Genomic DNA, 27,028 nt, shown 5'->3' with positions numbered 1-27,028 from the left:
AGAGAGGGTGGTTTCAAGAAAGCCAAGAAAGAAAACAAACTCGAGAAAGAAGAAGAGTGTTCATTTGCTCCTAAGAGGTCATTTACCTTTGAAAGCTGAAAAGATCACATTAAATATGGAAATTAGGGGGTCATTGGTTATAGATATTTCAACCAAGAGGTGAGACTTTAAGTCAGTTGGTACTGGGGTGAGAAGTGAAGTAACGAGGGTGTGCGTACAGTGCAGATGGTGAAAGAAAGGAAGGAGAGAAGGAAAAGAGGAGGGAAGGGGGGAAGGAAGGAAGAGGGGGAGTGAGGGAGAAGGGAAGGGTAGCTCTCAGTGTTCCTTACTCCTACTTGCACACTGCTCTGAGGAGAAGGCTTTGGAGCACCAAGCAAAAGGACAAGTCTAGAATGCGTAATTTCCAAGGGTGAATCCTGTGAGAGGAAAAACTTCTGGTAATACTGAATCTAGAATAATCTAGAAATACTGAAAATGGCAACTTCTTATTTCATCGAGGCAACAAACACATGACCAACCTCTCCTGTCTGTCCATCTACCAGCCATCGAATTGAGAAGTGAATTTATCAAACTCAGTTAGCAAAGTTATCAGAGGGCTCTGAATTAATACCCTTATGATAATTTAAAAAATTGAAAACACTATGTCTAACTGACAGTAAGTATAACTTGGCTGATTATTTCAACAGTGAGCACTGGCTTTTCTGATTATGTAATATAGAAGACATTTCCATAAACTGAATTAACTAAATATGCAGACTCAGAATTTTGATTTCATATACATCAGAAAATACACCATTTATGACTAAATTTATGATGAACATCTTTAGCTGTCAGTTCAAAACAGATGAGGAGGAGGCATAGCTTTTCAAAAATGTAGCTAGTGGCTACTGTTTGGAATACCCCAAGTCTAAGATGTGCAGATAATGGAGAGTTGTTTTTGGAAAGTAACTGCTAATGAGAGTTGTAAACCTCAAGAATTATATAAGAAGGCATATGGGTCCATGTTCACTATGCCAGTTTTAGAAAGTAAAGCAAAGATTTTATGAGTTTTTTTTTTAACACAATTAAAATTTTTTTAATTAAAAACAAAGGCAAAGGGAAAACTTACCTGTAATTTCAGCACTCGGGGATAACCACTATTAGGAGTTAATAGGTTGGATTTTTTCCCTTAACAGCATAAACTATGTCTTCAAAAATATTGAATTACTTGCTCAAGATCACATAACAAGTATGGTGACTGAGCTACGATGTGAACCCAGTTCTAACCCCATATTATTTACTATTTCACTGTAACAGAGCTGCCACACACGTCAACAAGCAAATCTATACAGGGTTCTTTTCATTTCCAAGAAGACTTTTCTGTGTGACTCCTTTGTGAAGAAAACCCCCTGAATCTCCTAAAAATATGAGATGTTCTAAAAGTCTGAGTGCTGTTTTAAGCTTTGAGAATGTCAAAGAAGTAAATGCTACAAACTTTTAAAAATATCATTTGGTGTACCATTGCGTGTACCATGTGGCAGGTACCGTTAAGTTGATAATAGGGGAGGCTATGCAGCTGCTGGGGCAAAAGGTATATGGGAAATCTCATAGCCTTCAGATCAGTTTTGCTGTGAACCTAAAACTGCTCTAAAAATAGTCTATTTAAAGAAAAAAGCTTTAAAAAATTACTTGAAAGTTTCATTATTTAACACTTGTTCAGTTTTGGAAACTTTGAAGTAAAATTTTAACTTGAATGTTTTGGTTCAGTCAGTGTTTGCCATCTCCAATGAGACAGACTAAAAAATTAAAATTAAAAAGTATATTTTTCAAAATTCACAAGACTAAACAAGTGAAAATGAAATGTCTTATTTCTTATTTTCTTCTTCTATTCAAATTTTGAAGTATTTGTATTCCTGAAGTTAAGTACAGCATAAACTGCACTAAGAAATTTGGGACATGCTGTATTTATTTTTGCAAGCGTTAAACAATGTTTTACCTGTTATCTATGAATCCTTTTCACACTAAACCAAATGAATAATTAAAATCCATGAAATGTTGATTTTTTTTCAATACCTATACCAAGAATTAATCACAACTCAAGAATAGAAAAGGGTTTGTTTTGTTTTTTATTCGATTTTTAACCTATAACATAGTAATTTGGGGGTAGAGTGAATTTTTATCTCATTTTCACCCATACATTATACCCAAGGGGACACAAATTCTGTTACTTCCCTTGGCTGCCTTTAGATAAGTGTGGAAGACAGTCACATAGTATAAAATGATGGTGAAGAACATGTTATAGTTTTAATAAATAGTAACTGGACTGGGTTTATACCTCACAAGCATTTACATTTAAATTTACATTTTGCCTTGAGCTTCATGGTAATACATGAATAGAATAAAATTACAAGTTAGCAATGATTGCACCCGTGTTCATAGCAGCACTGTTTACAATAGCCAAGACATGGAAGCAACCTAAATTTCCATCAACAGATGACTGAATAAAGAAGTATGGTATATATATACAATGGACTAGTACTCAGCCATAAAAAAAACAATGAAAAAATGCAGCAACATGGATGGACATAGAGATTATCAGACTAAGTGAAGTCAAACAAAGAAAGTATCAAATGATATCACTTATATATGGATTCTTAAAAAAATGGATTCTAAAAAAATGACACAGATGAACTTATTTACAAATGAGAAACAGACTCATAGGCATAGAAAATAAACTTATGGTTACCAAAGAGGGTATGGGGTGGGGATAAATTAGGAGTTTGGGATTTGCAGATAGAAAATACTAAGTATAAAACAGATAAACAACAAGATCCTACTCTATAGCACAGGGAACTATATTCAGTATCTATAATAAAAAAGGATATTAAAAAGAATATATATATATAACTGAATCAGTATGCTGTATACCAGAAACTAACACAACATTGTAAATCAACTATACTTCAATTTGTTTAAAAGTTAGCAATAATTTAATTCAATCTTTAGGCATATCAAATAATTTCATTAATTCAACATTTATTTAGCACTAATTGTTTGCCAGACCCCGTGAAGGCACACATTACATTTTGTATGCCCATTTTTTGGCATCTTAACATAAATGCATAGTATTTATGCAACTAAGTTTCCAGTGTTAAAAAACAGAGTGAAGTTACATGAGACAAAACTTCCATTATTTGAGCCTTTCTAGAATGTTTCTTCACATAGGGAGAGAAGATAAATCTATCTCTGATCTACTGGTAGAAAGCACAGTTCCCCAGGGATGTGTTTTATAATTGACACTGTGTCATAGGTTAAAGGGTGGTGTTTTCTCTTCCTCGGTGGTACATAAAATATAACAACCTATTTTGCAATCAACTTCCTTTTGGATAAGCTGAAATAGTATGGGTAAAGATACATGTAAGTATCTGTATGCATGGAGATTATGTGTACTTGGAATTCTTTTAGGATTCCATGTGTCTTATTTTACATCACCATCCAAAATCACTTGATTATATTCAATTTAGCATCTTCAAGTAGCATTCTGTATAGTTAATTGTTTTTGGGTGAATTAAAATTGTTTTCTAATAAGATTACAAGTTCTAAGGGGAAGTAGAGACAGGGAATGTTTTTTGAATATGCTGAGCATCCAGCTTGCAGTAAAATAACAGAACCAGAAAGAATCTTGCCAGGTATTTTGGCCCAATTCTTCCTCCCCCTCCCCACCCCTCCCCCATCAGGTAAGTTAATGACTCAGCTTTCTAGGAGAAATTTCCTTTTATTTTGTAAGGAAGCATTTCCGCATTTTTCACATAAGATGTTTTTGCAAGTCATTTTAGATTTAACTTATGAATCACAGGCATTGGCATCATTTTGAAATAAATAACTTCTTTGTCTGGATTAATGGCACTGACCGTGCTGCGGCAGAAACCAGCCATTGTCAGTTACCGCCAAGAGCAGCGCCAATGAGCAGAAAGCACAAGACGTGCCTTCAGCCAAGTTATTGCTACTTAAGGGTCCTTGCACATCTGTCAGGCACTGTGAAATCTAAGCACGCTGTGCATGTGTCCATGTGGAGTGGATATGGTGAAATGTCAACTGCTCAGAACAGATGTTACCTATTTTTTATATTGTTAACAGCACATACATTAGAACACATTTTCAGATCTGTTAAGAAAATGAGATGTGAAAATTACTTCTAGTGAATGGATTGCCACTTTTCTTGCTGGGAAATACTTAAAGCTACCCATCAGTAAATGAACTAGACAACAAAGTAGCAGAATCAAAGCCTTCACTAATGAATTGTGGGTGACTGTGGCAAATAGAGTCCCTGTGTAAGTTGGCATTGTATTTGCATTGTAATTATGTTGTGATTAGATGTATCAGACAAATGGAATGTGCGGGTTTTGTAGTAAAAAGTATTGATACTTCTATCAGGAGACCAGTGTCTCAATTAGAAAGCTTAAAATTTCCCCTTATTTTCAAGTAAGTCAGTATATTACGGTTTTTGATTGCTTATCAATGATAAAGAAAATGTACTTAGTAAAAAAGAAATGTTTTGCCAGCTTAATAATTATCTGTCCATTCCCTACATGATTGAAAGATCAGAGTGTGAAATCAGAGTCTGTTTTATGGTCTTACATAAAACTTGAAAGAATATTTAAGACAGGAAATAAGCATCTTCAGTTAAAAAAAGACTCAATATTCTTCGGTCTATCAAGAGCTAAAAACAGAGGCTGAACTAAAGTGAACCAATTACAGAAAATTCACCGCATGTCTTTCTGAGTAGTCTTATTTAAAAGGGTAGCATTTAAGGCTTAAGGAAACTTTGTTGCTATTTTCTAGTTAAGATTACTTAAAAGGAAGGATGTCCTTAAGGTGTGACCTCTGCAGTGATGTTATTTAGTAAAATTCATGAGCTGTGAGTTTGGTTGCAGAGAGAGCTGCTTTGTGAAAAGTGTGAGAGATTTGTAAATGGAAGTGAAAAGCTGTTCCTTTCCAGCTGAATGATCAAACATATTTTTGGAGAAAAACAGTGGTTGAACAGGTGCTCAGTGTTATGATCTTGTGATGTAAAGAATGCAACAACTGAATCTGGCAAAATTCCATGTATTAAATCCTTTGTTCTTAAGAACCCAAATTCTCTGCTGCAGAAAATCAACTCAAAGTTGTGCTCCATGAATAATAAGATAATGAAAAATTACAGACATTCATAAGGAATGTATAATTGTGTTACATCACTTACAATCACTTTCAAGCCTTTTGCCAGCATTCATGAATCATGTTTCTTTCTTAAAATAATCATGGCTTTTTAAATATTTTCTTTTTGTGAATGCTGTAAGATAGTATTTAAAGTAATTTCCTTAATTCTGTTTCTTCTCATTAATGACTTTTTAAAGTTTTCATTGAGAAAAAAGTAAAAGTTTAAATATATTTATTGGCCTTTTCATAAGAAGTGACCCACGTAATTCATGTTAATTTATAATCACCACTTCCTTGTGAATTAGATGGGAAACAGGTATTCTTACTTTAAAATCAATACTCTATATAATAAGTCAGCTGTAGCACTAGGAAGAAAACAAATAATCTGTCTTCCAAATCAGTAATACACCCATGAGACTGGCCTTGTAACCTTCTTTTCTTTTTTAATTTTTATTTTATTTTGTTTTACTTTTTGAGGGGGTAGGTATTTAGGTTTGTTTGTTTGTTTGTTTGTTTATTTATTTACTTACTTAGTGGAGGTACTGGGGATTGAACCCAGGACCTCGTGCTTGCTAAGCATGCGCTCTACCAATTGACCTATATCCTCCGCCCCACCCCCATAACATTCTTGAATCTAATTTTGCTACTTGTTTAGAAAGTAATGTCTGCTTTTGAACTTTGATCTTGGAGAGAAAAAAAAACCTCTGGTAATTTCAAAACCAGCGGCCTAAGGATCTGCCCCAAACAGAGAAGCCAATCAGGAGATACTTGAGATCATCCCCCCAAAGAGAAGAGAAGGTTCATTTCTGTGCGGCTGGGATACAAGCTTGGGCGACCTTCTCCAGACGCTGAGCCCCAGGCGTGATGAGGCCAGCTGCCTGAGTACAGGTGGGACAGAGCACAGCTGATCAAACAGGACGGGAATCTGACATCACCTTCTGTTTAACTTCAGCTGCCCGGTGAGCCAGGCCCAATCAGGAAGCCAAAGAGAAGCTGGGGAAAAAGGGTGCAGGGCTGTGGTTTCGTACTAAGAACTCTGCCACAAACGCGGAGGAGATCCACTGTGGTCATGTTCGGGCCGTAGAATGTGTAGCTGTCCACGGTGTGCCAAAGTGGCTGTATTGTTTTTTTTTATAAACACATTGAAAACCTGTTAAAATGTAATCCGTGTTTGGGGGGCTGGCCTATTTGTGGTCAGCTATCATTTTTAAGCCACCAAATAGTTCAAAGTATGCTCCTCATCTGGCCCCCAGTTTCTAAAATCCTATAAACTAAAGTGAACTGTATTGCAGATACTTCTGTGTGCCAGATTTCCAAGTGGGCACATGAAGGGCCAAGATAAAAGTGAGGGTGTTACAAAGTTGTCTTCACATCGCAGCTGAAAAGGACCGCTATCCCCAGGTCAAATCTGCGGCTTTCACCCGGACCCCCCTCCTGCCTTGCTACCGCTCTTCCGTTCCGGGCTTCTCAACTCCGACTCCAAACAGGGCTCCGAGGGAGGTTGCTGGCTTAGGAAGGGATAGAACTGTCAGAGGTGTAACGTACAAAACAGAAAGTTACCACTAAAGACATAGCCTGTTCTATACAAAATTGTGCCAACAGTTAGCTGCATAGGAAACCATTTAACCACTTTGAAAGTACAGTTTATCAGTCACCAGTTACTTGATTAAACTAATAATCTCGTCCATTAAGTTAATCATATCATCATCCCCACCTCAGCTGAGAATGCCCAGGGTCACATCCTGCATCTGTCACCGTCAGAAACTGTGCCATCTCAAAATTCACTGACTCAGACACCTGCCTGGGACCCCAGTTCTTCATTGCAAGTTTGTGTCCTTCCTTCTCTCCAGGCATACAGCTTTTTTTGTTTTTAAATTGAGGTACAGTTGATGTACAATATTTTAAAGTTTCACTTGTACAATATAGTGATTCACAGTTTTTAAAAGCTATATTCCATTTACAGTTACTGTAAAATATTGGCTATATTCCCTGAAAGCAGGCATACTTGTCTAGTTCCCAATCCTGGAGAGAAACTTGCCGTCTTTCACCACTGAGCATGATGTCAGCTGTGTGTCTTTCCTATATGGCCTTTATTATGTTAAGACCGTTTTCTTCCACTCCTAGTTTGCTGAATTTTCCTTTTTAATCACGTGAGGATGTTAAAATTTGTCAAATGCTTTTCCGCCTCAAATGACACGCTCTTGGTGGGTTTTAGCCTTCATTCTGTTCATGTCGGGTAGCACTCTGATTTTCTTTTTTTTTTTTTTTACTGATTTGAACCATATTATTCCAGGAATAAATTTCACTTTGTCACGGTGTATAATCCTTATTGAATATGGTTTTTTAGTGTTTTGTTGAGGATTTTTCGTCAATATTCATAAGCAATATTAGTCTGTAGTTTTCGGTTTTTGTGGTGTCTTTATCTGGCTTTGGCATCATGGTAATGCTAGACTCTTACCCTGAGTTTGGGAGTGTTACCTCTTCTTCAATTCTCTGCAAGCGTTTGAGGAGGATTGTTGTTAATTCTTATTTAAATGTTCAGAAACATTGACTAGTGAAGCCATCCAGTCCTGGGCTTTTCTTTGTTGGAAGGTAAGGGATTACTGATTCAGTTTCCTTAACAGCTATAAATGTGTCCATATTTTCTATTTCTTCATGATTCAGTCTTGGTAGGTTACCTGTTTCTAGAAGTTCACCCATTTCTTCTAGGTTATCCAGTTTGTAGGCAAACAATTGTTTCTCTTACAATCCTTATTTCCCTAAATGGATGGTTATGTCCCTTCTCTCATTTTGGATTGGAATCTTCTCTCTCTCTCTTTCCCTTCATTAGTCTAGCTAAAGATCTGCTAATTTTGTTGACCTTTTAGAATAGCCAGCTCTTGGTGTCACTGATTTTCTCTACTGTTTTTCAGTTTTCTTCTTTAGGAAATAGAGTGGTTTCTTCTTTAACCCCGTGGTTATCTACAAGTGCACTGTTTCATAACCATGTATTTGTGTATTTTCCAGTTTTCTTTCTGTTGTTGAGTTCTATTTTCATTCAATTATTACACTCAGAAAAGATATTTTGTATGATTTCAATCTTTTTTTTTTATTATGCTGGTTTTGAGGCCTAAAATATTGTCTGAGAATGTTCTGTGTGCACTTAAGAAAAATGTATATTGTGCTGTTGTTGGGTAGAGTGTTTTTCACTTAATTCCTCTATTTCCTTATTGATTGATCCATGATTGAAAGTGGGGCACTGAAGTATCTGACTATTGTTTTGAGGAGCTGTCTATTTCTTCCTTCATTTCTGTCAACATCTGCATCATATACTTTTGAGCTCTGATGTTGGTATATAATGTTTATAATTATTGTATTGTATCTAGTCAAACTGACCCTTTTATTATTTTACATCCTTCTATGTCTTTTTTTTTTTTAGTTTTTGGCTTTTCATGGAATATCTTTTCCCATATGTTTACTTTCAACCTATGTGTGTCCTTATATCTACAGTGAATCTCCTGTAGACAACATATTGTTGGATCTCTTTGTATTTTTTTTAATCCATTCTGCCCAACTGTGTATTTTAATTGGGGAGTTGAATCCACTTACATTTAGAGTAATTACTGATAGGGAAGCACTTACTTTTGCTATTTTGATACCTGTTTTCTGTATGTTTTATGCTTTTTTGTCCCTCATTTCATTCATTAGTGCCTTCCTTTGTGTTTAGCTGATTTTCTGTAGTGATACACTTTTATTCTCTTCTTGGTTCCTGTTGTGTATACTCTATAGACATTTTCTTCGTGGTTACCATGGGTAGTACATGTAGTATCCTAAAGTTACGACACAGTTTATCTTAAATTGATGCTAAAAACTTGCAGAAACTCTACTCCTTTACAGTTCCACTTTTCCACTCCCCTTGATGTCATCAGTGTCACAAATTATATCTTTATATGTTGCATATCCAATAACAGATTTATAATTATTCTTACGAATTTGTTTTTTAAATCTTGTAAAAAAATGGGGTTATAAACCAAATTACTATAATAACACTGCTGTTTCAATTCTTCTATTTACTTTTATCAGAGAACTTTATACTTCTGTGTGGCTTCAGGTTGCTGTCTAGTATCCTTTCATTTCAACTTGAAGGACTTCCTTGATCATTTCTTTTATGGCAGAAATAGTGGTAACTCCCTCAGCTATTGGCTGTCTGGGAATTTCTTAATTTCTCCTTCCTTCTTGAAGGACAATTTTGTCGAAGACAGACTTTCTCAGTTGATAGTTGTTGTTGCTTTTTGTTTTTTTTTTAACCCCAGCCCTTTAAATATGTCACCCAGCTGCTTTCTGGCCCGCGCGGTTTCTGTGAAGAAGCCCACTGGCACTCACGCTGGGAGCTCCCTGGCGGTGGGAGCTGCTTTTCTTCTGCTGCTTTACTGATCCTCTCTTTGTCTTTCAACAGTTTGATCTTAAAGAGTCTCAGTCAGCAGGGGTCTCTCTAGGTTTATCCCAGAGCATACTGAGCCCCTTGGGTTTGTATATCCATGTGTTTACTCAGATTTGGAATGTTTTCAGCCATTATTTCTTCAAGTGATATCTCTGCCCTCCCCCCCCCCTTTTTTTCTTTTGGGACTCCCATAATAAATATAATGATCTATTGATGGTGTCATTTAAGTCTCTCTCTCTCTGTTTTTTTTTTTGCTCCTTAGACTTACTAATTTCAAATGAAGTTCACTTGTTCTTTCTTCTGCTTGTTTGAGTCTGTAATTTTACTCCTCTAGTGCATTTTTCAATTCAGTTATTATATTTTTCAGTTCCAAAATTTCTGGTTTTTTAAAAATAATTTCTATCTTTTTTGTTGATATTCTCCTTTTGTTTCTATATTATTTTCCTTGTTTCTTTGAATTCTTTGTGTATCCCTTGAGCTCTTTGATCATACTTTAGATGTTTTACAGTCTTTACCTGATACATTTTAAGTCTGATGCATTTGTTTCTTCAGGGTTGGTTTTTGGAGATTTATTTTGTTCCTTTGAATGATCCATGCTTCCCTTTTTCTTGGTATATCTTGTGACTACTTTTGTTGAAAACTGGGCATTTGAAAAAACAGCCACCTCTCCTAGTTGCTGCAGATTAGCTTGGAAGACCTTCACTAGTCACTCTTGTCATTCCTGCTGGAATAACCCAGGGTAAAGGTGTAAGGGCATCTCAGATTTTTTCTGAGCGTATGTTTTATCTTGGCCTGTGAATCCACTTTTAAAAATCTGCTTTTTAAAGTCTTAATTTCCCAAAGAGTCTCACCTCAGCTTTTTCTTGGGGCCTTAGATGTTCTATTTTATTCCTCTTCTTATAATCTCTTGCCCCAAGGTGTATGTGAGTCTGCAGTCCTCCTGCAGTTTTCATGCCCCACAATGCCTATCATTGCCTTCCATAGCTTCTGCCACCTGAGATCCAGAGTCTGCCACAATTTCCCATCTAAGTTCTTAGGCATGTGAGACAGAAACCAGTCTCTCAGGTAGCTCATACACAGGCTAGAATGTTGCAAATCATTTGCACTCCTCTTGTTCTGGCCAAGGGAGGGAACTGGGAATTGGTCTGCTTCCTCCTGACCACACTGTAGCATTGCCAGGAAGGGGATGGGACATATGCAAGTAAAAATGCCTGGAAATTTCCTCAAGTATTGAATGTGACTCTTTCTTGTTTCAGTGTTTGCTTATTTGCTATAGATCTCTGAACTGGTTTCCGGAGTTCCTATAAAGTTACTTTAGTCAGCCCGTTAGTTAACATTTCCATGGGAGAACAAGTGTCTGGAACTTCTGAGTCCACCATCTTGGTAATTTCTCCATGCTCTCTGATGAGAAGTCAGCTATTGGTATTAATGAAGTTTCCTTGTACGTCTTGAGACATGTACACCTTTCAAGTACAGCTTGCAACTTTCAAGCTTCTCTCTTTGTCTTTAAACTGTTTATCTATGATGTGTCTAGGTGTGTATCTGAGTTTATTCTTCTTGGAATTCATTAAGATACTTGAATATATAGGTTAAAGTATTTTTATCAAATTTGGGAAGCTTTTCCCATTATTTCTTCAAATATACTTTCTGTCCCTCTCTCTGTCTCTTCTCCCAGATCTCCCATGTATGTAGGTTGATATGCTTGACAGTATACTGTAGGTCTCTGAGAATGTGTTCATTTTTCTTCGTTCATTTTTGTTTGGATCCTCAGACTAGATAATCTGAACCTACCTATCTACAAGTTCACTGAGTCCTTCTTCTCATTGCTCAAATCTGATGTTGGCCCCATGTAGTATATTTTCCATTTTAGTTACTGAACTTCAACTCTAGAAATTCTAATTGATTCTTTTTTAAATAAACCTTTTTATTAACATTCTCTGCTCCCTGAGACATTGTTCTCAAACTTTAACTGCTTAAGCATGGTTTCCTTTCGTCCCTTGAACATGTTGATAATAGTTCATGTGAAGTCTTTGTCTACTAAGTCCAGTGTGGTCCAGCCTCCTTTACAGTCAGATTTTATTACCTGCTTTCTTTCCCTGAGGCATACTTTGTGGCAGACTTCTCTCTTTTTTTGTATATATCATATCTTTTTGTTATAAGCCTTGTATTTAAAATAATATAATTTAGGAAATCTGGAAATCAGATTCCCCCCTTCTTGGGGGTTTTGTTGTTGCTACTTGTTGTAGTTTTGCTATTGTTTTAGGGACTTTCTTTGACTAATTCTGTAACACCTATATTCCTTCTCAGTGTGGCCACTGAGGTTTCTGCTTAGTTAGCTCATGCTGATGAGTTGGCAGAGATGGCCTGAAACACTATGCATCATTAGATTCCTCACCCTCTGAAGAGGGCTCTGTATGTGTTTTATGGCACACATTGAACACTCCAACAGCCTGCTGGTCTGTCTTACCCTTCATTTCTGCTTGTGCAGAGCCTCGTGGTCGGCCAGAGGTGAACAGTTATGGTTGTCTCAGGTCTTTTCTGAGCATGTGCATAGCCCTGCACTTACATGTTGCATTTTAGATCCCCAGGAATATGCTGGGTTTTTCAAAGCCCTCTATAGACATCTCATTTCCAAGATTTTCCTGCCTTTTTTTTTTTTTTTTTTTTTTTTGGTTAACCTTTTGTTTGTGCCAACTAGTATTACCCTCTCAAACATATTTTATGTTAAATAATTGCCACTGGTGGTTTTTTGTTTTGTTTTGTTTTGTTTGTTTTTGTTTGTTTGTTTTTTATGACACATCCTGAGGATAGGACTTTCCTCACTGAATGAGCTCTGAGGTAAAGACAAGCCTTTGGAGCTTTTCCTAGAAGTTGCCATTCAGATCAAATAGAGACCATGCTGTTGGAACAGGGCTTTGTGGGGAGCCCCAAACCCACTCTTCCCTTCCTGTGGCTGCCAGGCTGTAGGTTTCCCAGATACCATGGTTGCAAGGCCATTGGATTTCAAGGCTACTACAGAGCTGGGGAGAAGATAGGAAAATTAAAATGCCACAAAGCTCACTGTTCTTACTGAGGTTCAGCCATTTTTCTTGAATAAATACTCCTTGTTACAAGCCTTTCATTAAATTCAAGAGTTCCCAAAATGCTGTTTTTTGCCATTTTTCGGCTAGTGTCCCCACTGTTGTTATAGAGGATCAGATCCTTATTCTACCATTCCACAAGTGCTTCTCCTCTGTTTACTGTTAAATTTGGACTCAAATGTGGGCTAACTGAGTTAATCATTTTTATACTGATGGTAGTATTTTGGAAGTAACAGCAACACAATTTGATAATTATGCAGACTGGTTATTCTCTAGTCTGGTTACACATTATCTTCAGAGCTTCAAAAAAAAAAAAAAGATTCTCATGCAACAGCTTTACCCTTGTTCAGTATATTGAGACTAAGCTCTAGGCATTCATCTTTCTGGAAAATTACCTCGGGCGATTATAATATGAAACCAAGGCTGAGAGCTACTGATCTGGGTCTTACTTATTTTGAATCCTACAGTGTGAAATAGCATCTTACACTTCTGAGGCTCCTAGTTTGCCAGATGAATAAATGGATGGAGGTATGGATGAATGAAAGTGGTTTAAATGATATACATAAACATAGATATATTATCTAACCACAGCCAAAGATATAGTTTTGCCGACTCATTCTTCTTTGGATTTCAAAATAGGATTGATTACATAGTGAAATGTTTTTTGCTACCTGAGTCATGTACACTGAACACATTCACCCAGGTGGATGATATGTGGACTCAAATAAACTGCAAGTTCAATTCAACTAAGTTGATGTTTTAGTTGTACAGACTATTGGTAACAAGTGCATACTCAAAATAATTAGAAAATTACACTAATAACAGCTATTATTATATGCCAGGCACCTTGTTATATATTTTATATTTATCCTCTTAACAACTCTCAAGAGATTAATACTATTATTAGCTCCATTTTACAAATGAGGCAATTGAAGCTTAGAGAAGTTAAGTAGCTGGCTCCAAACTACATAGCTGATAGGGATGAAACTGAGCTATGTCCCCAGCTTTTCCCACTATGTGACTTAAACTCTTAAACCACTGGTTCCGAGACTTTGATGCACACTGGAATCACCTAGAGATCTTTATAGATGCTGGCTCCTGCTGCCGTACATTCTGCTTTAAGTGGGATAGGGTGCAACTTGAGCTGATGGAATGTTAGAAGTTCCCCTGAGTAATTCTCATGTGCCACAAAGTTTGAGAGCTACTGCCTTAAAAACTAGATTTTTTTTTTGCCTCCCTACAGAATTTTTTTTTTAAACATGATGATGCTTGGATAAATTATTCACCTCAAAATATCCCAGATGGCTCTCTTGATTTCTCAAAGTATTACATAGAGATAGACAAATTTCACCATGTCAGATTTACATCTAAAAGCTTATCCCATTCACATGAAAATTGTTCAACACAATTTATGCAATGAAAAGTAGCTAGGACTCACATAAGTGCAAGGAATGAGACTTCTGGTTGTGTAGTAATTCACTTGTAAAAGACATAGGGATTTTGGCTGACTGCAAAGCTTAACATGAACAAATCGGGCACTATAGCCACTGAAACAGTGCATGCAGTTGGCCACACGAGCAGAAGCTCTGTGTCGAGATCATAGGAGGTAAGGATTCTGCCACACTCTGCTCTAGGCAGACCACATCTAGAACTGTGTTAAACTCTGGGTGTGTTTTCAGAGAAACTCTGAGAAATGAGAGGGGAGACCAGTGGAAACCATTTACTATGAAAATTAAAGGTCCACAACACAGAAGATGAAGAACAGGTATCTGGCTTCAGATGTTAGAAGGAACGTTCATGAAAGTGAGGATTAGCTGCAGGTAGTAGAATGTTACATCTCAGGTTCATTATGAGTTAAAGAGACTCTGATCTGATGAACTGGGAAGCTAATCATATATTTATAGAAAAAAATGTGACATAACAGAGCCAACAAGTAAACTTTTGGAAAGCAATCTCTTCATGAATTGGAGATTCCTTGTTTTTTGGGGGGTTTTTTGGAAGTGCAGTATTTCATGTAGTTAATTTTTTTTTCAGTCAAGATTATGGTTTCAAGTGTTGTTCTTAGCCTGATTTACACAACTCACTGTTCAGAAGCATCTGATTGGGTATTAATCAGAAATTGTTTTACCCATCTTAATCTATGGGTTATTGAGTACAGGTGAGAAACGGTTCTCAACATATATATTTTAAAATTAAGTATATATGTATATATATGCACAGATTTACATATAGCAGCTACTTTATGATAATATGACTTGTATTTGTTTAGCATCTATACTTATAAACTTGACTTTCAAATACATCATTGGCTAAGAATGTCATTTAATTACCTACATAAGCCTCTGGATGCACAAAGGTGCTTCACAATTCAGGCCTCCTCATTAACAGAATATTGCATCTAAAGCAGAATCAACACAGGACAAAGTAAAACGGAAAATCGCTGCTGACTGTGATATTTGAGCAAATTATCTTAAATTAGGCTAAGGAAGTACAAAAAAATCAGAACCATTGAAGTTTTTAAAAATTTAGCTTGTAAATTAATTGGGTAAAGCCACCTTCAAAGTTTAATACATTTTCTGCCACACAAATCTAAACTGTGAGCCACTGAATCATTTATTTTACCTGAAATTAATTTATTTTTCCTTCAGTTCAGAAGGAAAGGAATAATAATTGATGTTCTACTTTTGATTTTTGAAGAACTACATTAGAAATTATAAGGTAATTTTAAATCAGAGATATTATATATACATATATATATGTATGTGTCTGTGTGTATATATATGTATGAGTGTATATATATATGTATTTGTATATATTTAAGCTGTAGGACTTGTTAACTACTAGGAATAGAACAAGGATCTTACTGTGATAGAGCCACACGCCGCCTGCTCTCCTTGAGTCTATGTGGGTATATTTAGAATTTGAAAGCAATTTATTGAATATACCTTTTGGACGAGATCTGCCTGTTCAGTTTTGGTTTCTCTAACATGCTATTCTAATATGAATGTAGCATTTTTGAAATTTTTTATATGCAATGTGCTATTTTAAAATCTCTCTCAAATACTATATTACGCATCGTGTGGTCTCTGTATGGCAGAGAGCAGTGTTTTTTATAGCCCTTCCGGTCACAAGTTTTTGCCTTGAGTCCTGTTAAGGCCTTGTATGCACTTTACGGTTGCACTATGTGTATCTCACCTCGTCAGAAAACTGCCTGTTCTTTTTGCTGGAGGCAAGAGAGAGAATTTCATGCCCATTAGTTTAATTGCTTTATGCCAAACATCCAGTTTTCTGTTTTATTCATTAATCTGTAAATAATAATCTGTCTTAATATTTTCCTGTTAGTTGAATTTTAACCAAAAGTGTTTTGCTACTTTCTATTTTCATCTTATTGGTGCATTTGACTTAATTTTGTTTAATTTGAACTCGACACCGTTTCCTACCTATTCAGCCATTCAAACGTTACTTTAACAGCAGTATGAAAGTGTTTCATATTCTTTTTTTTTTTTTTTTAATTTTTTCAATTATGGTTCTTGTATGTCTTAGGAAATGTCACTGGCAAAATAGCTTCACCTCTTTTGGAATTATTAACCCTTTAAATTGGGAAGCTTCTTCTGACTGTTTATAAACTAGCTTTAATGTGACAACTACAATTGTTAGTACTTCCAAGGCCAAGCACACAGGTTGCTGTGCAAAGACACTAAATGAGAAATCAGGATATCTAAAGTTGCTTTTTATCTTTGTCACTAACTGGGCATGAGCCCTTAGCCTTCCTGTCTGTAAAATGAGGATGTCATGTCTCCTTAAGGCAGAGCTGTGGAGATCAGATGAGATAGTGTATGTGGAAGTCCTTTGTAAACTGCCAAAAAAAATTAGGCTGCTCTTACTATATTACTATTATTAGTATTATCACTATGATTATTAATGTTTTTTCCATTACAGATGAAAATTTGAATTGTCTGTAACCAATATTGTACCACTGGTGAAACTGGCAAAGACTAGTTTTTAAGATATGTGAGAAGGTGGAAAATGTGGTGAATTTGCCCAGTCGCTTAGCATTAGTGAGAGACAGTTTTGGTAGAGTAATTACTTTTTCCATCCTCAAATATACTGTCTCCCTTTCCATAGAAACTATGTGAGGCAAGATGTCATGTGTTTAAAATCATTAAACCTAAAAAGAAAAAAATAAAGGAAGGAAAGAAAGAAGTCTTACCTTCAAAACAAACAAACTTTGGAGGGGCCTGTAGGCTGGAGCCTAACATTCACTGTCCCACAGATTATAAACATTACAAGACCTCGGTGAGCTGTGCTCATGACCTCATTGAGACTTTGGCTCCCTGTGTCTCATACCATGCATCTTAGGAAGCTCTTGGATCAGAGGCAGATGTGGTCATTTTTGTTATTGTTCCCAGGACGGCCCCGGTGCTGTGGCTCACCACCTCCACTGATAAAGCAGCGAGAGAATCAGGAAGTCACTAGAATGAGAGACTAACTGATATTATCTGTTTATATCCCATCCTACATAGCTGACACACTTTTCTTTTTAGTGTTTGTGACAGTGGTTAAGTATCTTAAAGTTATAGTCCCCTTATTCCTTCTATTTTGTCATAATTCAACAAACATTTATTTGAAAGTCCTCTGAGTGACAGACACCAGATGATGTCCAAAGTGAGAGTCAAAGAAAGAGACCAGGTGCTTCTGCTCTTGAAGGACTCGCACGTTAATGGGGAGAGAACCCAAAAGAAAAGACTTACATATGATGAAATCAACCAACTATAGATGCCTTTGGTTTTAAATAACCAGATCAGAGTAGTTGACTCAGCAGGTGAACGATGTCCTCGAGGACCCAGGCTGTTGGCCTCTTTCTGTTCTGTCATTCTAGGTATTCTTATAAATGGAAAAACTTCTTCAGAAGATTCCTAGGAGTCATCATCTCAGAACTCATTAGCCATAACTGGGCTATCTAGCCCACCCCAAGCAAATAGTTGGCAAGGGGAAGGAGACGTCAGATAGGCTTGGGCCAGTCAAGAAGTACGTCTGGGTTAGAGGCACTCTCTCCTGATGCTTGTGTGTGAGAATTAGACAACCAAACGGAAGCAAGTCCTGACAAACATGAGAGAATGAGGAAATGGGTTTTGGAGAAAACCATCTACAAGAATATGGAGGGGAGGGAGTGACCAACACTGAGACGGGGGATAGGAGACATGTCACTGAGGAGCCATTATTTAAGCTGCTATTAAGAGATGAGTCAGAGTTTTCAGAGCTAAGTAGGAGTTTGTAGTTTGCTAGGGCTAAACTCCAGGTAAAGAAAATAACTTGGTCAAAGATATCAAAAAACATGGTCCTTTAGGGAACAACAGTAATCCCAGAGGCTGGAGTATAGTTGATGCAAGAGTGAGAGTGTACTAGGAAATGAGATAAGAGGGCGGCATTGAGACTGTGAATGTCAGCTAGACCTTATCCTGAAGGAAATGAAGTCATTGAAAGATTTTAAGAAAACTGCCACCCTTTTGTCAGGGTCTCTAGTCTTTTCGAAGTCTGACACCCATTCTCAAGTAGACTCCTCAGGAAAGGCCTCTGTTGACATCACTCCCTGAAGTGTTCCGTGTTTACACAGTTTCATGCTTGTAGGTCATTTTGGTTGGATACTAGCACCTTGATTCTCGTTTTCTCTTGAGTAGCTTATAATATGTCTTGTGGGTACTTTGTTGGCAATTTGGTCTTCCGTTACCTAACACCACCCTTTCCCACCAAAAGAGAACAAAACCAAACCCTGCCTTTCCAACATCAGCGCATCAGGATCATCACCAAATCACTCATCCTTATCTTCTCCAATTAATCCTCGGAAATCCACACCCTTCTCTCCAGGCCTAGACCACCACTCTCATCCAAACCATCACCACCTCTTACTCTCATCCCTTAAGCCATAGCTTGCAAATATCACCAAGGCAATCGTTGAATCTTTACATCAGCTGACGGCCCTTGTTATATGCATTTGTAATATCTTTACCTCTTCCCCTTTCATGCTACTCATTCTACGTGTAACTTCTTAATGGCCATCTTCCCCACTAGACTGTAAGCAACATGATGGCAAAAGACTATACACAGTCAATCTACATTATTCACAGAATCTGTCTGGGAATTCACCTACTTGCTAACATTTTTTTGTAACTCCCAAAGCAACACTCACAGCACTTTCTCAGTCATTCTTGGACATGCACAGAGAAGTGAAAATTTTAAATATGCCCAACACACATGCACACAGCTGTGGTTGAACAAGACAGTGCCTTGCATTCTTGTTTCAGTTCTCACACCATCAATAAGCATCCATTTTGCAGTCTACTTGGTGCCACATTTTCCACACTTTGTGGGGTTTTTTAAGTTGGTGATTTCACTCTTTAAAATAGCCCCCATGCATAGTGCTGTCTGATGTTCCTAAGTACAAGAAGGCTGTGATGAGAGAAAAATACATTAGATAAGCTTCATTCAGGCATGAGTTACAGCGCGTCGTCCATGATTTTAATGTTAATGAATGAACAATATATGAAATGAGATGTCTTTAAACAGAAACACACACATAAAACAAGGTTAAGTATTGATCAGTTGATGACAATGTGGCCAGACGCTCACAGGAACCTAATATTTCCCCTAGGAGCAGTGGTTCAGTATCAGCTAATTTGGTTTCTGTAATGATTTAATGAGATATCACTACTGCAAAAAAATAAGACTCAGCTGTGCTTTGTTAACTTCTATATCCCTGGTAGTTATCACAGTGACTCTCACGTAATTGTTTGATAAATATTTGTCTAAACTGAATTGTCTCTGTGTGTATGTATACACACACGTATTTTATACATACATGCATAAAAGTCATATGTAATATATAAATAAATTAAACTGAATTTGTTTGTCATGCCAAAGGTATATTCCACAGCTTTATTACTTTCTGCTTTTAAAAAAATGGTAAGTGTAGGTTTCTTTTTGATATATTCTTTATTTTTATTGTTATCTAGGATGCTGGAGAAATGGTTCGTTCCTTCATTGGTGGTTTGGAACTTGTCGTCAGTTTACTGAAATCAGATAATAGAGAGGTTCTGGCGAGTGTATGTGCTGCTATTACCAACATAGCAAAAGATCAAGAAAATTTAGCTATTATCACAGATTATGGCGTTGTCCCTTTATTGTCCAAAATAGCAAATACAGTAAGTAACACATCTTTTTATTTTAAAATGCACATTAAGTTAAGATACCACAGTGTAGTGGCAAAAACAATGAGCTTAAAATCAATCTAGAGATCTGAATTCAGGTTTAATATCCATCACTTATGCTGTATGAGAGTTTGGTGAACTCATTTAATTTCTGTGAGACTAATAACGTGAAAGTGTATTTTAAACTGTAAAACATTAATATGCAAGATCCTTGTAAAATAGAGGCTATTTTACGTTTATCGCTGGCAAGTAAAGTGGTGGCAAATGTAAGTGTTACTGTGGAAGTGTTCGCTCTCATCTTCATCGCCATCATCATTGCCATGAGCCTAAAGACAATTGTTCACGCCAACTTTAGAAGTTAAGTGAGCCTGCCCCAGCTCAGCAAGTATGGGTTGATGGCATTCTTGAGCTGGAAGACTTTGGCAATCACTGTATTGTTTATCCAGAGCTGTGCCAGATAGAACAAGCAGCCTTGAGAGATAATGACTTCACCATGACCAGAGGTATTTGAGCATATCTTGGACTACCACTTGGCAGAAAAGTCACAGAGCAGAAATTCAATCATTAGATGCCTGCTTGGTCTAGAACACTTTTTAGGGCCAGTCTAATACTAAGTTCCTAAGAGTATCTGCCAGATTCGGTTAAGGACACCAAGGTATGGCCTGAATCAAGAGATCGGTATGATTAATAAACAGAAAACTATAACATTATTCAGTTATACTTATAGGAGGTCATTATATATAAAAAGAAGGATACAGTCTGCATAAAGAGCACAGAAAGGAAAGTGGCAGACTCAGAACCTGTCATTGTTTACTGCACTGTTTTCTCCCTCTGGGGACCAAGGGGAATTGCTGACGTAGAAGAAGTAGAATGAAGCCTCTTATCCCAGTCAACCGACGGGCTCCCTTAAGAATGTCCAATATTACTCAGTTACTTTTATTACTAAACCACTTGCTGATCTGTCATTCTGTGTTGTGAGTAGACTTACTCAAAAGGAGGCAAATAACTCATGTCAGACACCTGACCACCTGTGGGTGCACACACTACACTCAGTTCATAAAAAGAAAACGCAGGATTGAACCCTGATCCATTGGTGACCCACCCAAATACTACTTCCCATCAAGACACCACCTGAATAGCCAGTGGGTAATAAACCTCTAGAGCATAAATATGATCTCACAGGGTTGTTATGATGCACATACCACAATTCATTTTCTTTGTGCAGACTAATGACAAACTGAGGCAGCATCTAGCAGAAGCTATCTCCCGCTGCTGTATGTGGGGCAGGAACAGAGAGGCCTTCGGTGAGCACAGGGCAGTGGGTCTGTTAGTGCGTTACCTGAAATCAAATGACACCAACGTGCACAGAACGACGGCCCAAGCCTTGTACCAGCTCTCAGAAGATGCTGATAACTGCATTACCATGCATGAGAACGGCGCAGTGAAGGTAAGTTGATGAGCTTTGTGGTTCAGTCCAAGTGGGGTCAATGTTGTTGTTGTTGTTGTTGTTGTTGTTGTTGTTGTTGTTGTTGTTGTTGTTTTGAAAGACATGCAAGTAATATTAAGGTTTTACTAAATGGGGTTTTTGAACACACAAAACTGCCCCCTTGTTGGGTCACAGCTGCAGATGAGCTATATGTTACTGTTCTCACGGTTAATGCTGCAGAAAAGTTGCATGGAGATAGATGTTTTCTAAATCAAAGAATGTATAATGTGCTCAATTAAATAAGTGGCTGCTCCATAAGTTGAATCTGATGAAAGAAAATGTATAGTGCATGAACAATCAGCGGTATTCATAATTCTGTTTAATATTCTATTTACCTAGCACTTAAATATTAAAATATAGGCACCAACTGAACAGCAAAGAAGCTGACAAACAGAACTAGACAGTCAGGCCAGTCGTGGCCTTAAGCAAAGAACCAATTCGAAGAACATGTTTCTTCCAAAAAAAAAAAAAACCTGCGCATCAAACCTTCTTTGCCTTTAACTAATATCCAGGCAGGGAAGTTTCTGCACATAGACTTTGATGTATCTATACACTGAAAACACCCAAGAGCTTCTGAATGGAATATTTTGATGGTGATCAATATAAAAAATCAGCAGTACATGAACAGCTTACATGTATTAGGAAAAACTGATTTAAAATTCTAGTTCTTTTCTATGGCTTGTTTCCTTGCACAATATAGTTTTACTGTCTATTATCTCAATTTGGAGCCTATGACAACCTGATACATTTACACTTTGAAATGTAGGCCCAAAGTGAGCTCTATCTTTCAGACAAAAGTTAATAAAAGTGCCAGTTAATCATATCCCATCCAACTTAATATATGCTGAATATGAAACCTCTTAGGAGGAATAAGACTCCTAAAATGCCAATTGGTAATTTTTTGAGGTGATTATTTTAACTTATCCTTTAAATCTATTACAGCTGAAGAATAAGATGTTAATTTTTCTGAAATTAAACCCAATTTACATTTAAATGTGTCAACCTTTCCATTATAAATCCATTTTTACAGCACATAAGTTAGGCCAAATGAGTTTCTTCAAGCAAAAAGCTGGCATAAAAAGCATGCTTTAAAATAAGCACTATTTTTTTAAGTTAATTATAAAAAATATACTGGAATGTTAACTTCCGGTTGCTGAAGAATGGTAAAAAATGCCATCACTCCTACGTGATTATGTTCACACTTCAAAAGAGATGTTTCTAATTTAAAATTTTACATTCTGTTATTGAACAGGGGCAATCTAACATGCACGACCTAAAGACTTTTGTTTTTTTTAATGAAGCTATGAAAATTAAGTAGCTTGGTAAAGGGTCTGACATAGAACGTTCTTAGACAATTGCCAGTTACTTTGAGGAAAGAAATTCTGGACTCCTCAGAAAGTTTTCAAATGTAGTAAGGTTCACATGTTATTGTTCACTTGACGCACATGCCAGGTGGATGTGTAACTCTCAATTATTTCTCCTAATGTAAGTCAACAGGGAATCCAAAATCATTTATGAATTGTATTTTGCTATGAAGACTGTTGACCCTGTGTTCACCCACCTACACGGCTTATATATATCAGAAAAAGAAAGCAATAAAAATGATTAGAGCGAGGGGACAGGAAAGAAAAAAACAAAGAAGGAAAGTTGATTTTCTTGCCCTTGAGACCCTTTCCTAGGTCATCCTAAGGTATCTTGAGAGCATCTCTGTCCCGCCCACCTGCGTTTCCAGCTACCTGGCATTTCTACCTGTAAAGAATGGTATTTTACAAGTTTATTACAGGCCACTCCATCATGATACAGAGGCTGGCCTTCTGGTGGGCTCTCCCTTGTGAGGCTGTGGGGGAAGCATGAGGACCTGTGTCTCTCTTCTTTGGTTTTCTTGACTGAGGAAGAAAATGTGGCTGTGGTGTCCTAGGTGTTGGCAGAATCAGCAGGGTTTGGTAGTTGCTTGGACGTGGGGAAGAAAGGAAAGGATTGAGTCAAAAATAATGCCAGGTCTCAGACTAGGTGAAAAGGAAGATTCCATTAGCCAAGACAATGCAAGAAAACACATGGCACATCAGGGTGGCGAAAGTCCCTACAGTGAATGTGTCACCCGGGTAGCTAACATGTCTGACTTCAAATGCATATGAACTTTATCCACTATTTTGGCAAATCCTTGGCTGTTTTTGTCCCTAATTGCTACACCACCTTGCTAGTCAAATGCTTACTGTTGGCCCTTTGTATTTGTGGGTTCCACATCCACAGAGTCAACCAATCATAGATCAAAAATATTCAGAAAAAAATTCCAGGAAGTTCCAAAAGACAAAGCTAGAATTTGCCACGTTTGCTGGCAACTATTTACATATCATTTACACTGTATTTACAACCATTTACATAGCATTTATGTTGTATTAGGTATTATTAATAATCTAGAGATGATTTAAAGACATACAGATGGCCAGTAAGCACATGAAAAGATGCTCAACATCACTAATCACCAGAGAAATGCAAATCAAAATTACAATGAGATATCACCTCACACCTGTCCAAGTAAGAATCAAAAAGACCATGAATAACAAATGTTGGCAAGGATGTGGAGAAAAAGGAAACCCTTGTACACTATTGGTGGGAATATAAATTGGTGTAGCCACTATGGAAAACAGTATGGAGATTCCTCAAAAAACTAAAAATAGAACTACCATATGACCCAGCAATTCCACTCCTGGCCATATATCCAGAAAATAAACAAAACCACTAATTTGAAAAGATACATGCACTTCAATGTTCATAGCAGCATTATTTATAACTGCCAAGATTTGGAAGCAACTGAAATGTCCATCAGCAGATGAATGGGTAAAGAAGATATGGTATTTACATAGAATTGAATACTACTCAGCCATAAAAAAGAATGAAATTTTGCCACTTACAACAATGTGGATAGACTAGGAGGTATTATGCTTAGTGAAATTAGTCAGACAGAGAAAGACAATACTGTATGTTATCACTTATATGTAGAATCTAAAAAATAAAACAAACTAGTAACAAAAAAAGAAGCAGACACAGATACAGAGAATAAACTAGTGGTTACCATGGGGAAAGAGAAGGGGGAGGGGCAGGGAAGGGGTAGGGGTTTAACAGGTACCAACTATTACATATAAAATAAATAAGTTACAAGGATATATTGTACAGCACAGGGAATATAGCCAATATTTTATTATAGCTATAATGGAGTATAATTAAAAATTGTGAATCACTATGTTGCACACCTGAAACTAACATAATATTGTCAATCAACTATACCTCAATAAAAACATTAAAAAATAAAGTACACAGGATGATGTACATAGGTTATGTATAAATACTTCATCATTTTATATAAGGGACCTGAACATGCATGGATTTTCATATCGGTAGGGGTCCTGGAATCAGTCCCCCTCGGATACTGAGGGACTGCACAGTGCTATTTCTGAGTCCTGCAAACATTCCTGCAGCAGCTGCCCATGAGCAATGTGGACAGGCTCTTTGACAATTACCAGAGGCATCCTGTCACTCTGTTTATATGTAATTTATTCTAGAGTTAGCTCTTTCGTTGTACAATTTCCTCAACAGTAGCAGCTGACTTTATGCATCTGTGTCATGCCAACTGACATTTATCCTACAGTAACAGGGAAGCGGCAGGCCTGAGGGTCTGGAATAGACTGAGTTCAGTTTCTAACGTGTTCCATTTAAACAGTTTGAATTTTAGGTCTAGAGCAGTGCTGTCCAGTAGAAATGTAATGCAAGCCACATATGTAATATTACATTTTCTAGTCCCTCCAATATAAGAAAAGATAAAAAAGAAACAGGTAAAATTAATTTCAGTAATATATTTTCTTTAACCCAGTATATCCATGATATTATTATTTCAACATATAACCGATACACAATACTAATATTTTACATTATCTTTTTGGGGGTACTAAATCTTCAAACTCTAGTGTGTGTTTTTACACGTATGATACATCTCAATTTGGATTGGCCACATTTCAAGTTCTCAGTAGGTGGTTAGTGGTTTTCTTATTGGACAGCACAAGTCTGGAGACAGGGGAGAGGGGAAGGTTCGGGAAGTATCAGTGGAGAGCTATTAAGCCATGAACAAGGGTAGAGATGCTTTTGGCAGAGAGTTTAGAGAAGCCTGGGAAAGGTCTACATTTTCACTCACAGAGCATGTGAAGCAGGAAAAAGACCTGTCAAAGCAAAGTCAGGAATCAGCAGTTAACCAGGAGGAGTTCGAGAAGCCAAAGGAAGAACAGGTTTCCGAGGGTTTGTGTTTAAACGCTGCTAAGCAGTCAACAAGGACTTCCTGATTCAGTTCTGATGGAAAATAATCCTTGTGGTAGAACCTCTCCAGGTAGGAATCTCTTCTCCAGGAACATCTGATAAATGCCCTGCTCTGACGAGTACCATGGGATAGGAATGATTCAGTCCTTTTTCTCTTTATGATTTCACACAGACATCCTTCCCCGAGTATCAGCCCAGGGTCTTGTATCATTACAAAACCTCCTGAATGTGGAAGCAGAAGTGTTGGCAACAATATTGAAACCATGAGAAGTCTAGGAGATACAGCGAAGTTACTTGTCAATGACAACAAAACTGTAACTGAGGAAAGTGACAGAAAGAGGGGAAGAAGTGCAGGAACACTGAGCAAGACAAGCCCTTTCCTAAGACAGGAAAGTGATCAGATAGAGAGACGGTGAGACCGTAAGAGGCACGGAGCTCCCTTCCCCATGGTGACATTCCGTTTGTTTTTGCACACGTCTATAGCCGGCAGATAGAAACTACCTATAACTTTCTGGAAGGCAGGAAATTGAAGAGATTGCCTACAATACGACCTGGAGCAGTCCCAGCGGTGGCAGAGGGAGGGGAGAGGAGGCAATCTAGGGAGAGCTAAGAGAGTCCCTTGGCTGTTCCCAGACTTGGCACGCCTAGTGGCATCCCACAGTGACAGAAGATGAACCCAGAAGCTAACACACCCCTTGGTTTTTGAAGCCTGGTGCAGGGAAAGAAAAACACCACTAATGCTTTTGAGTCAAGTAAATGGGCTTTAGGTACCAAGATTCCCCCAGGCAGTCTCATTGTCCATATACAAGTCTGTGTAATTCATGTTTGATTGAACTATAATATTTTCTGTTAATTAAAACTCTTCACATAACCTTACGGTTGAGTACTTTCCTCACATTTCAGATATTCCTTGGAGTGCTGAGAATAGCCTGTTTGACGATATGCAGTTAAATTAATTAGGAGGACTTCTAGGTGTCAGTGAATATAATACCACATAGAGAGCCATGGAAAGACTTGTTTCCCATTGACTTTTTTCTTATTATGGTACTTGCACTTTTCCTTTAAAGTGAGAAAGAAATTTATGATTACTTAAGGGTTCCAGTAAGTTAGAATTTAGTTTATCATGTTTAATGTTATACATGTCACATGTTTTCCTTATTTCATTGTTATTTTTTAACTTAAAAATGTAATAGCTCTATTAAAGTATAGTTGACGTACACATGCACATAATTAAAGTATACAATTTGGTAAGTTTTGACATATATATGTGTATACTATACACACACATGCACAAACAAAATCATTATCAGATCAAGAAAGTGATCCCCCCAAAGTTTCCTGCTGCCCCATTGTA

At 37.2% G+C, this 27,028-nt stretch overlaps 1 protein-coding gene across 4 annotated transcripts in view; it reads left to right on the top strand.

Moving 5' to 3' along the window:
- Positions 1–27,028, top strand: part of ODAD2 (outer dynein arm docking complex subunit 2) — a 147,007-nt gene that overhangs the window by 73,623 nt on the left and 46,356 nt on the right. For all 4 annotated transcript variants that reach the window (XM_031444555.2, XM_064479542.1, XM_031444554.2 and 1 more), the window contains 2 exons: positions 19,689–19,877; positions 21,109–21,330. In XM_031444555.2, the coding sequence (XP_031300415.2) occupies positions 19,689–19,877; positions 21,109–21,330 (411 nt within the window). The remainder of the gene's footprint in view (positions 1–19,688; positions 19,878–21,108; positions 21,331–27,028) is intronic.

The sequence above is a fragment of the Camelus dromedarius genome, chromosome 26 (genome assembly GCF_036321535.1).
Source record: "Camelus dromedarius isolate mCamDro1 chromosome 26, mCamDro1.pat, whole genome shotgun sequence".
Lineage (NCBI taxonomy): Eukaryota > Metazoa > Chordata > Mammalia > Artiodactyla > Camelidae > Camelus > Camelus dromedarius.
The sequence above is the reverse complement of the archived record's forward strand: the minus strand, read 5'-3'. Positions and strand labels throughout refer to the sequence as shown.